This window comes from Oncorhynchus clarkii, chromosome 13, assembly GCF_045791955.1.
Source record: "Oncorhynchus clarkii lewisi isolate Uvic-CL-2024 chromosome 13, UVic_Ocla_1.0, whole genome shotgun sequence".
NCBI classification, from domain to species: Eukaryota; Metazoa; Chordata; class Actinopteri; order Salmoniformes; family Salmonidae; genus Oncorhynchus; species Oncorhynchus clarkii.
Window position 1 is genome coordinate 40,305,883 of NC_092159.1, and position 12,490 is coordinate 40,318,372.

The following is a 12,490-nucleotide window of genomic DNA, read 5'->3' on the forward strand; positions in this document are numbered from 1 at the left end:
GGTGACGCAATCGTAATTTTCAACGTTGGACATTTTTAGCGAACTGTGTAGATCCTGAAAACAGCCGACGCCTTTTATCATTGTAAAAACAACATACTTGAACAAAAGGTAAGCCCATATCAACTATAAAGATATCAGAATTGAATATGCCCACAAGATTAATAACTTTCTTAAAAAATGGGTTGAAGTACATTTGAAATGGCGGAGGAAAAGGAGGTGAAGTGAAGTCGCGTCAACATTTTCTCGACCATAGCATAATGACATTGTTTTAATGCAACGACAAAACGTTCATTACTTAAGAACTTCTTAGTTGTTACATTTAAGATGAAAAAAAATGACCCAGGTAGATGTTATGCACGAAGTTGCCATATAGGCTATTACAGTAGATATTGATAGATATTACAGTACAGTACACCGCCTGTTGACGATAGTATCTCCTGACCCGGTTGTTTTGTTAAGAGCCTCGGACGCTTGCGGAACGTTTTTTGGAAACGTAAGGAACGTATCTTCCATATCAGAGAGAAATCAATTTGATAAAACAAAATGTTAAATTACTACACACCTTTATAGGCTTAGTGTTCCCACACGTCCAAATATATCTCCAATATACATTGTCAATATACTTGTTTATTGAAGACATAGGTGGCCACCTGTGTGTAAGTGTAATTGGGGAGGAAGTGTAGTTCCTCAACTGTGCAAAACTCTACAGTAAGTGTATCTTTTTTTATTTGAAGGATTCTTTCTCGCTGATATGAAAGACAAGTGGCATATGAACATGTGTTTCGAAAACCGGTTGGAAAGTCATGATTGTTGACTTTTTTCAACTTTTAAACACAGCATCGCAATTGTATACTGAGCAAAAATATAAACGCAACCATTTCAAAGATTTTACTGAGTTACAGTTTATATAAGGAAATAGTCCATTGAAATAAATTCCTTAGGCACTAATCTATGGATTTCACATGACTGGGAATACAGATATGCATCTGTTGGTCACAAGTTGGGGTTTGGAACAAAAAACCAGTCAGTGTCTGATGTGACCACCATTTTCCTCATGCAGCAAGACACATCTCATTCACATAGAGTTGATCAGGCTGCTGATTGTGGGCTGTGGAATGTTGTCCCACTCCTCTAATGGCTGTGCGAAGTTGCTGAATATTGGCGGAAACTGGAACATGCTGTCTTACACATCGATTCAGAGCATCCCGCACATGCTCAATGGGTGACATGTCTGGTGAGTATGCAGACCATGGAAGAACTGGGACATTTTCCGCTTCCAGGAATTGTGTACAGATCCTTGTGACATTGGGCCGTGCATTATCATGCTGAAACATAAGGTGATGGCGGCGAATGAATGGCACGACAATGGGCCTCAGGACCTCGTCACAGTATCTCTGTGCATTCAAATTGCCATAGATAAAATGCAATTGTATTCATTGTCCGTAGCTTATGCCTGCCCATAGCATAACCCCACCGCCACCATTTGCCAATCTGTTCACAAAGTTGACATCAGCAAACTGCTCACCCACACAACGCCATACACGTGGTCTGCTGTTATGAGGCCGGTTGGACGTACTGCCAAATTCTCTAAAATTATGTTGGAGACCGCTTATGGTAGAGAAATGAACATTCAATTCTCTGGCAACAGCTCTGATTTTCAGTGCTGCAGTCAGAATTGCACGCTCCCTCAAAACATGTTTTTTTCATGCTAGCAGTTTAAGTGTCTAGTAGGCTATTTTTGGACAAGCTGCTGAATTTGATAAACCAAATTGGTTTATCAACCCTCTACCAGTTGTCTGTACAAGCACACACAGTACCTGCGCAAGTGCAGGTTCTTCATTTAATTTCACTTCTCACATTATTTTACATTATGAAGCTTACTGGTAGTCCCCAGTCATATGTTGTTATCACAAGCACACAAAGACAAGAGACCGAAGCCTTTTGATTCACTCATTGTTGTGCAGCATACACCATATTATAGTTACAGTATGGAATTCACAACTAAATGTTTGCAGCTAGATATAACTATTAAGTTAACTGTCTAAAATGTGTTAAATGCTCTTTGGATTGCTGACATAGTAGCTAGGTATCTATCAAGTTTCACTCCATTGATCTTCGTGTGTGCGTGCACGTGGGTGGAGTGGGATTTTTGGAGGAGCGAAAACCTTTTTGTAATAAGATGTCCTTGCCGGGCTCATTCCCAATCACAAGGGGGCGATAGCAACGTTTTTTCATTTTGTCTTTTCATTTTGTGAAAACAAGGAAGAATCGGCTTTCCTTGCTAGTTTTTTTTTTAAACCTTTATTTAACTTGGCAAGTCAGTTAAGAACAAATTCTTATTTACAATGACGGCCTTGTAACACTGGGTTAACTGTCTTGTTCAGGGGCAGCATCTGCACATCTATCACTCCAGTGTTAATGCTAAATTGTAATTGTAATTATTTCGCCTCTATGGCCTATTTATTGCCTTACCTCCCTACTCTTCTACATTTGCATACACTGTACATAGATGTTTCTATTGTGTTATTGACTGTACGTTTGTTTGTGTGTAACTCTGTGTTGTTTTTGTAGCACTGCTTTGCTTTATCTTGGCCAGGTCGCAGTTAGGGTTGCCAACTGTCCCGTAGACAAGTAGACAATGGACCTGATCGGACAGCTCAGAGCCTCTGCTTTTTTCTGTCCATAAGAAACAATTGGATTGGTGGAAGAGGCAGGGCAGGCCAGGAACAAGGAAGAAGGGTGTGGTCAGCAGGGCATCCCCCGAGGCTGAATGCCCAAAGGTTTTTATCAGAACGGTTGTTTTAAAAATAGAGGTAAAAAATAAAATAAAAAAGTAAAAAAGAAAAAGAGGGATAAAAGAACGTAATTAAAAATATAACCCACAGCTGTGCATGGGGAGAGGGGTCGGGGTGCTAAGGAGTGCATTCACATATATCTACACATTTTCACATACATCACATTGGGCTAAATTGGTTTGTCCCATACGGGACCTCCCTTGTTCCGTATATTCATCCAATCACAGTATAGTGTAAACGTGCCAATTCCTGCAAAGTAATTTCTGTTCTTGTTCGGTCGGTTTGGCATATCAAGGAAAAATGGATAAACATGCAGATACAACAAACAATGTGAAGCAAAAAAGACATGGGTTAAGCCCGTCCGTGGTGACTCGACGAAAGCTTTCTGTACTTTATAATTCTCAATTGGCCATGAAGGGGAGAATGACCTAACTCAGCATGCATCCACAGAAATGCACAAGGCCACGCTAGCTAAAGGTGCTAGCAATGTTGGTGCATTCTTCGTGACGTCTACTGAGGAAACTGACATAATTGGAAAACACCTCTCCGTTTACCAGTTATTGAGCAGTGCCAACAATCACATTCTGAAAGCTAATTGCCCAGCTCACATAGCTCATAATGCCTGCAATCACGCCTGCGATCAGCTGTCAGTGGATATTGAGACAATTGTTTTACAGATCTACAGGCACTTATCAGTATTTGCTTCCCGAAGAGAGGAACTACACACATTTTTTTCGCCTTTGTTGACATTGAGTGGCTTGAAATCCTGCGACATGTTTGCACACGATGGCTCTCTCTTCATCCAGCTGTCCATCGTCTCCAGCAAAGCTGGCCAGCTCTTACATCATACTTCAGGTCCCTTAGGGAGACCTGTCCTGTGGAACTGAAGAGTATTTTTGAGTATGAAGAAAAAACAGAAGCTGCTGAGATTTATCTGTGCTTTGTCCACAAAGTGGGTGTGTTTTTGACCTACTCGTAAAAAAGCTGGAGGAAACAAAGCTCTGCATCACAGATGTTTTACGAGGAAGTCCAAAAGTTCAACATTTAAGATGCTTCAGCTGAAACAGGACAGTTTTTTTCCTGATACCAGACCAAGCAGCTGATGGGACAAACAATTGTCAGCATGAAGGTACAAGCAGAAACAGGACTTTGAAGTTCTATGACACTGTCATTACATACATTGACAAGTGGTTTGATTTCTCACCAGAAAATGTAATGGTGAAACCGATCGGCCTCTATGAGGAGCTCTCCTCCACTGACCTGGAGCAGGTGCTGGTGGCCCTCAAAATGACAGAGACAGTCAGTATGGACCAACTCTATAAAGACTGTTGTACTAGCCGGGAGGAAATACAGAAAGCCAGACAGGATACCACAAAATCCACCAGTGAGAAGCAGGTGGCAGTTTACCAAAACCTAGGGAAAGCCAACTTGATCAACATGTTCAGGATTGTCTCATTTGTCCTCAGTGTGCCAGACTCAAATGCCTTTGTAGAGAGGATTTTCTGTCTGATGACCATTAAATGGTCAGACTTAAGAAACCGATGTAGCACAGAGCTGATCAAAAATGAACTTCACATATCTGGGAACTGTGACTTGTCATGTAATGACTTCTCTCTGGCTCTGCAAGAGGACTGCTTGAATCAGTCAAGTATGTAGCCTTGGTGAGTGACTCATGCCTCTCTTTTGCATCTGAGAAGTTTTTTTTTTGCTGTAAAGGTCCCAATTGTGATTTCTTTGATAATATATTATGAGGTTTATTCACATAAGTTTACATAATGATACAGTTTTAGTAAAGCTATAGGCTAAATGGAATATACAAATGTTTTGCCTTTCCAATTGAATAAGAATATGAATATACACTGTATATGCATTCACACAACACCATACCCATACCGCCATACCCACAACACCATACCCACACCGCCATACCCACAACACCATACCCACGCCGCCGTGGCACCGTGCACTGGCACGCCACCTTTTGTCCCTTATTTGGTAGTGAGAAAGTTGGCAACCCTAGTCGCAGTTGTAAATGAGAACTTCTTCTCAACTGGCCTACCTGGTTAAGTAAAGGTGAAATAAATACATCAATTCCCATATCAACTAAAAATAGAATGCCATCATGTATTGGTCACTGGAGAAAAAAAGCACATGGCTAGCTCGTTGGCTACAGCAGGTTCTACCATTTCATAATAATAACTAGTTATTACTTTTAAACTAAATACCTTTTTTGGGTGGATTCTTGTTGTTTGGTTTACTGTTTCAACAGTCGCTAAGATTATATTGGGTTATCAATGCAAAATAGGTTACTTTAATGTGGGGATGGGCATTTTACATTTTTGGGTACTCTGTTTTTTTTAACACAAGGCCTGCTCTGGAAAGAAATGTGTGCGTATTTATCTATAGGCCTGTGTCAACATGCCTAATTTATCATAACCATTACAGATAACAAATCCTAATTGCTAAATTGCCCCATATAAAGTACCAATCAAAAGTTTAGACTCACCTACTCATTCCAGGGTTTTTCTTTATTTTTTAAACTATTTTCTACATTGTAGAATAATAGTGAAACCATCAAAGCTATGAAATAACACAAATGGAATCAATCATGTAGTAACCAAAAAAAAGGTTAAACAAATCAAAATATATTTTATATTTGAGATTCTTCAAAGTAGCCACCCTTTGCCTTAATGACAGCTTTGCACACACTTGGCGTTCTGTCAAACAGCTTCATGAGGTAGTCACAAATGCACATTTGTACAACCAGCTTCACAAATGCACATGTAGAAATGGAACACTAGAGGCAAAGCAAATTAACATGGTCTTCAAGACAAAATAAATAAAACAATTGGGACAAAATGGAACTGTGATCTCTGGTTAAAGAACGAGCTTTGACGTTTGGGTACTCGATTACTCATGCCCATCCCTGCTTTGATGAATCGTCTGTATAGCCTATAGATCAGATCAAGGAGCCAAGCGACAACACTGCCCCCACTGTAGAAGGAATGATACAGCGTGTCTTCATTTTCAGGTAGTAAAAAAGTAAGTAAAAAGCCGGAGCCTATTACAAAGATACGCCCCTTTTGTGACGAAAAATTACATTGCAACACTCCGAATCGTATGTCTGCGTAGAGCTTGTAGTAAGCTTAAGTGGTTAGCATTTTGCAATCAAGCTCCTCTTGGTAACAGAAGAGAATCCCCTCCTGGATCAAGAGGCTTGCTGTCTAATATTTGTTTGAGTAGCATTTTTGAGTTATTTGTATAACCTATAACCTTCTGATTGGAAATAGCGCCCCTGTTGTTTTTTATTGCCGGTATTACGGTATGGCACAAAGTCGGTATGATGGCACAAGGTCAGTATGGGGGGGAGGTTATACTTGCCTAACATATGGAATTGTTTTAAGATGGACATACCATGTATCATTTAGCTATCTGATTTAGAATTTAAGGACCCTGTAGGTATAAAAGAAATACATATATTTACAAATTATTTGATAAAATATAGAATTTGCCCATAGAAACACATTAAATGACACATTCATAAATGGCAAAACAGACAGTCAAAATATGTATCCTAAGGAATATGATTTTGAAGTAAATGTCATATCTATGAGATATAAGAAAGCTCAGATTTCTTATTTTTTAAATTTATTTTTAACACATATTTAACCCATTCATTTTTTAACCTGTCTGGCACCAGTGGGACAGTAGCGTCCCACCTGTGCATTTGGATCCAGTGAAAGTGCAAACAGAAATCTCATAATTAAAATTCCTCAAACATACAAGTATTATACACCATTTTAAAGATACACTTCTTGTTAATCCAGCCACAGTGTCTGATTTCAAAAAGGCTTTACGGCAAAAGCACACCATGCGATTATGTTAGGTCAGCGCCTAGCCACAGAAAACCATACAGCCATTTTCCAACCAAGGAGAGGTGTCACAAAAGACAGAAAGAGCGTTAAAATGAATCACTAACCTTTGATGATCTTCATCTGATGGCACTCCCAGGTCTCCATGTTAGACAATAAATGTTAGTTTTGTTCGATAAAGTTAATCTTTATGTCCAAATACTTTTTTGTTTGCGCGTTTAGTCCAGTAATCCAAATGCACAAGGCGCGGGCACTAAGTCCAGACGAAAAGTCAAACAAGTTCCATTACAGTTTGTAGAAACATGTGAAACGATGTATAGAATCAATCTTTAGGATGTTTTTATCATAAAACTTCAATAATATTCCAACCGGACAATTACTTTGTCTTTAGAAATGAAAGGGAACGGAGCTCGCGCCCACTGCTGTGCGTGTGACTTAACTCAAGGCTTTCAGCCAGACCACTGGTTCAAACAGCTCTTATTCGCTCCCCTTTCACTTTAGAAGCCTGAAACAACGTTCTAAAGACTGTTGACATCTAGTGGACCTTAGGAAGTGCAATCTGACCCCATTTACACTGTATATTGAATAGGCAATCACTTGAAAAACTACAACCTCAGATTTCCCACTTACTGGTTGGATTTTTCTCAGGTTTTGCCTGCCAATAGAGTTCTGTTATACTCACAGACATCATTCAAACTGTTTTAGAAACTTTAGAGTGTTTTCTATCCAAATTTACAAATAATATGCATATCCTAGCCTCTGGGCCTGAGTAGCAAGCAGTTTACTCTGGGCGCGCGTTTCATCCGGACGTGAAAATACTGCCCCCTACCCCAAAGAAGTTAACTGATACCTGGTTACCTTCAGAAGAGTCCTGTGACACTTGTGGGGGTTGTAGAACAAAACAGAGAACAGCATTAGTGGCGATTAAAAAGTGAGTATACACAATGCCTACTGAAAAGAATAGTGGGTATACAGCATTTTCCCCCTACTACACCACTGGGCTAAAGTCTTCCACTCAGGAACCAGATGCGAACCTGATGAAATGACTAAGAGAAGCAATGTCCTTCTCTGTCTATGATTCATTTTTAATCCCAAAGTAAATAGGTGTTGTCTTTCTGGCGGGTGAAGGATGTGTTGCTATGCACAGAGGCCTTCACCCCCTCTGATACCCTGTGTCATTCACTCATTGAGACATTCATTTTTTGATTCCCATGAGTTGCTTGCAAGGCACTGAATGAATGCCTCGTAACAGTGCTCTGTGAGGGACTGGGGGGCCCAGAAGGCGTACTGGTGTGTTTAATTATCCAGGTCCTGCAAAAGATGGATCCCTCGGCTGTCCTTACTCAAGCCTCTGGTATTCTGCTAATCTGAGTGGGCGTATATGAGTCAGTGGTCATTGTGTGTCTGTGTGTATCCATCCTGAATCTTTTCAGCAGTTCCTCTATTTGTTCCTTTCTTTGTTGTATTCTCTACAGTCTACATTCACTCCCCAGAATCTAGCTGCCATTTTTGGATCCCCTTTGCACCCCTCCCCCGTTCCTGTCCTTTCTGCCCCCACATTCTCTCTCTCCTCCACCAAGATTCCAACTGTCCCCCACCCCTCTGCTCACTGAGTATCATGCTCATGTTTTTCATGCATGTGTTTTCGATAGGGAGTCGACAGGTCCCTTAAGCACAATTACATTGTCACGTTGACAGTTAGGCCGGGGCCTACATTGTTATAACAAAATTGTTACATTGCTGTAATAACTCAACATGGAGAAATAACTAACTGAATCTGCACACAGTTTACCAAATGCTGAGCACAGCTAGGGGAGGACTTACTTTATGTATCACAATGACTGGTCCCTATGGTCAGAGTGGTTTTCTGGGCTGTGGAGTGCAGCTCTACAACCTATCATTAGCCTGTAGTTTTCATAGTTTAACCTCTTCAAGAGTTTTTTAAGAGGGCAAATGACTTGTGAGTGACCCATCAAGGCCAGAGGATGTAGGCTAATCCCAGGATAGAAAATGATAACATTCACTCTGTTTATTAAGCGATTTGATACAAGAGTTGGCTGTTTGACATGTCCAAATGTGGTCCCTGAGTTTCCTTGCCCTTTAGTGGCTCTGTTCTGAGTAGTTTGTTGTTCCTCTCTCAAAAAAAGAGGAAACCAAAAAAGGAACTGAGATTTTCCCAACCTCAAAAAGGAGGCCGACCTTATCCCTGCTATAAATTAAAACCTCACAATTCTCACATGTAATCCTCATGGGTCATTCTGATGTTTTATTTATTCAAATGATTATAATAAGAAGGGGAAACGTCAGGGGCTAAAAGGTTGGGAGTTCAACACACCATAACTAAAAATCATATATTATAGATTATACAGACAGAGGGGATTGATAGCAGCATCATTGATTTATGGGAGCACATAACTTTGGTTATATGTAGAACAGAACCATGGTGTTCCTGTTGACATGATTGATGCGACTACTCTGGCAGGATGGAACCAAGTGGCTTATTCATGCATCATCGTTTGTTTGGTATTTGACCCTGAGTGTGTTTTAAGAGCATAACCCTGAACCTTGACCCCTTTCTGCAGCCCCAACACAGCACAATAAGAGGCTTAAAGTGTGGCCAAAGAGTATAACATAGTCTAGTAAATAACTAACACGTGGCCCCTTACTTTGGGGAATTAGATCTTCAGGGTTTGTTGTTTTGGGTCCCAAATGAACATTTGGAGAGTTAAGACGGGTTAGATTTGGACAGTGTTGAGTGCGCTTTTTAATAATGTGCTCTAATTTTCCTATTATTTAAGGAGAGGGAAAATGGGACAGAAAGACACTGAGCATGAGTGAGAGAAAGTGCAGAAAGAGCAAGACAGCCCTGCTGTTGCAGGGAAAAGAGGGAGGGGGGATGTGGGGAAGTGAGATGGATTTCCCGTAAATCACCATCAACCAATCACAGCTCCTACCCAGGTTGGCAGTGGGCCAGTGGGATCAAGCGACACCAAGCAACCGAGATACACAGCAAGATTACAGAGTGAAGTAGAGAGAGAGAGAGAGAGAGAGAGAGTTGAACGAGACCTATATTACAGAGAGTGAGTTATTATTTGTAAGGATAGGGGTATATGCGAGCAGAATATTTGACTTTAGTTTAGTGAAAAACGGATAACCAGAAGAGACTGCAGACCTGCAATTCAGACCTGCCTCTGTCGGTAGGTCTATGTTTCCTTCCTCAATGTCTATTTTTTCCGTCCAGTTCTTTGTCAAAGGGCCTGTTCTTATTACCACCCCACTTGATTTCAGTTGGGGTGTGGTGCTGTGTTTTGGAGGAGGGGTACGTGTGCAGGTCTCTCGCTTTAGCAGGAAGTGATGATCAGTGAATAAGAAAGCTGGTGTGCCTGGTCAGAGTCTGGGTGAGACAAAGTGTGTGGAGGAGGGGACAGAGAGATAGACAGGAAAGTGGAGAGTAAGAATAACAATAACGAGGCTATATACAGGGGGCACCGGTACCGAGTCAGTGTGCGGGGGTACAGGTTAGTTGAGGTTATCTGTACATGTAGGTGGGGGCGAAGTGACTATGCATAGATCACAAACAAACAAACAGCAAGTAGTAGCAGTGTACAAAAGGGGGGGGGGGGGTTCAATGTAAATTGTCCGGAGGCGATTTTATTAATTGTTCAGCAGCGTAGTTGAGTATTTGCTTGGCATTTACCCTGGCAGTCAACCTGAGCTTGGTGTGTCATAAAGGGAACAGGGCACCTGTCTAAGGGAAGATCAAAAGTGAGGGGGAAAGATAAAACTCCTGTGAAGTGCTGGCACACTGATGCAACATGCAGCAACCCTATAGCTCTGCAGCTCTAAGCTTACAGTGTTCACTAAGCAGGCCGAGGTCCAAAGCCTCTCTGGCATTTCTCTACTGAATTAATGCTCAGATCAGAGGGGTTTTCATTTGAAAGACATACTCCATGCTTGATGCTTGTTAACTGACAATAAATACAGGAATACATCATACACCTATATACTGTTGTTGTACAAACATAAATTATGCCATGTTTGACCAGTCTAGCTCATTGCATGTTATCCCAGCAGTTTTCATGTGTATTTTATTTTGCATAGAGGCTATCAGAGAGTTTCAACATCTTGGCAGGGGTTGTGCAACATTGTTTTGTGCTGCTCGACTTATATTGCACCCTCCAACACACACTCCTTCTATTCTGTGGAACTGAGGCAGGCCTGTTCCTTGAACATGCCATGTAGCAGTCTTCACAACACAACTACTTCCTGGTGTTAACTACACAGTTGTAACTGTCAAAACAAGGCCCGTGATCGAGTTTCCTGTTTCATTCGCTCACCACAAAACATGAAGTTTCAGCAGAGAAGGAGTTGCGATCAAGTTTCTGTGTCAAGCATACACTTCCTCCATGTTGAGAAAGTGATGTGTTTCAAATCAAATCAAATTTATTGGTCACAAGAAAAATATTTGCTTTCGAACTTTGGAACGAGGCGCAATACAAGGCAGAGATAAACAATTACTAGATTGACTTGTTTCACTGCCACACAAAGCCGGCCATTGTTCTGTTCTTAGCAGGTGCAAAGTTCAGTTGACATGAGGAAGGCTCTTTCCAGAAGTGAATAAGCTATACTGGAGTTTTTGATAACCCACTCGATGTCCCTGCAATCACAAGCTCTGCTCTGCTCTCTGCTAATGGACAGGTGTGAGGATCGCTTAGATCAGCGAGTTGGTTGTTGTGGAGATGTGCTTCAAATGAAGTGCTGTACACTGAGCTGTTCAAGGACGGACCGTTTTGAATAGTCCAGCCAACAGCGAAGTTAGTAAACAGGATAAGACCATGTTTTATTCTGAATTTACATCATTTTCTGTTTCCTTCTCCAGCAGGTGAGATGGCAGTGAGGCGAAGGATCTTTAACTCGACCAGACCGTTCTCAGGGTCACCCCAAATAGAGCTGAAGGGGTCTTACCCAAGCCTCCCCAGCCCAGAAGACAGGACGAGTGACGAGGAGGGGAAGGAGAGCAAAGGGGACTTCATGCCTTGTTTAAAACCCAGAATAATTAAAGTCCTAACGAAGGGCACAGCAGAACAAGTGGGTGAAGCAGGTCCACTGAACTATCAGAAGAACTCGTTCATAGCCCAGGCTGAATGTGAGTATACTAAGGACGGGCAATACTAGTTTTGATAGGGTTAATTGCAGAGAGAGAGAGAGAATGGCACCAAGCTAACACCTGCTGTCTGTGCTTCCCCAGGTGAAACCCAAGACTCTCAGCAGTTCAGCCCTTCCTGCTCCGAACGCTCCTTTGTCGCGTCCCCCAACTGCTTAATCAACCGGTATGACCTTGCTTATCCCTCCATAACACACTCCATCATTATCTCTTCTTACAACTCTCTCAATCTTTGGGTTTCTTCTTTAGCTACAAAGCATTGGTTAAACCACTAATGTATTCTTACAGTTTGGGTTTTCGTGACAGTACTGCATTCACACAGGCATTGCTGTTATGTCTTCCACAGGGACTCATCAGAGCACAACAATGTGTCGTGTTCCACCGCCGCCTCCAACCAGGACAAACCAGGCTCCCCGGCCCACTGCTCCCCCAGGAAGAAGCCAAGGAAGAAACAGAAGAAGAAAGAGGAGCAGAGGGAGACAGGGAAGCAGAGACAGAGACGTAGAGTACCTTCTGGTGTCCCTGAGCAGGAGACCCAGACTGGCAGTTCTCCTCAACTGATCCAGACCCAGGTAAGATGAGCACTCTCCCTGTAACATCCTACCGTCAGACACAAAATGGATGACGTTGAACTCTAGTTGAACTTGAAGTGCCTTTCC

The 12,490-nt window shown here is 41.7% G+C and overlaps 1 protein-coding gene across 14 annotated transcripts in view; it reads left to right on the top strand.

Moving 5' to 3' along the window:
• Positions 1–12,490, top strand: part of LOC139364697 (mitogen-activated protein kinase kinase kinase 14-like) — a 22,456-nt gene continuing 9,966 nt past the window's right edge. For 5 of the 14 annotated variants that reach the window (XR_011626493.1, XM_071101661.1, XM_071101663.1 and 2 more), the window contains exons 1-5: positions 22–108; positions 2,597–2,780; positions 11,547–11,813; positions 11,916–11,997; positions 12,178–12,403. Coding sequence is in view for 12 of the 14 variants with exons in the window: in XM_071101661.1 (XP_070957762.1) it covers positions 2,771–2,780; positions 11,547–11,813; positions 11,916–11,997; positions 12,178–12,403 (585 nt within the window). In the remaining 2 variants the exon portion in view is untranslated. Of the gene's footprint in view, positions 109–2,596; positions 2,781–4,338; positions 4,457–9,631; positions 9,865–11,546; positions 11,814–11,915; positions 11,998–12,177; positions 12,404–12,490 lie in introns of those variants that run through there. The other 9 variants (XR_011626494.1, XM_071101666.1, XM_071101671.1 and 6 more) reach the window with 7 other exon arrangements.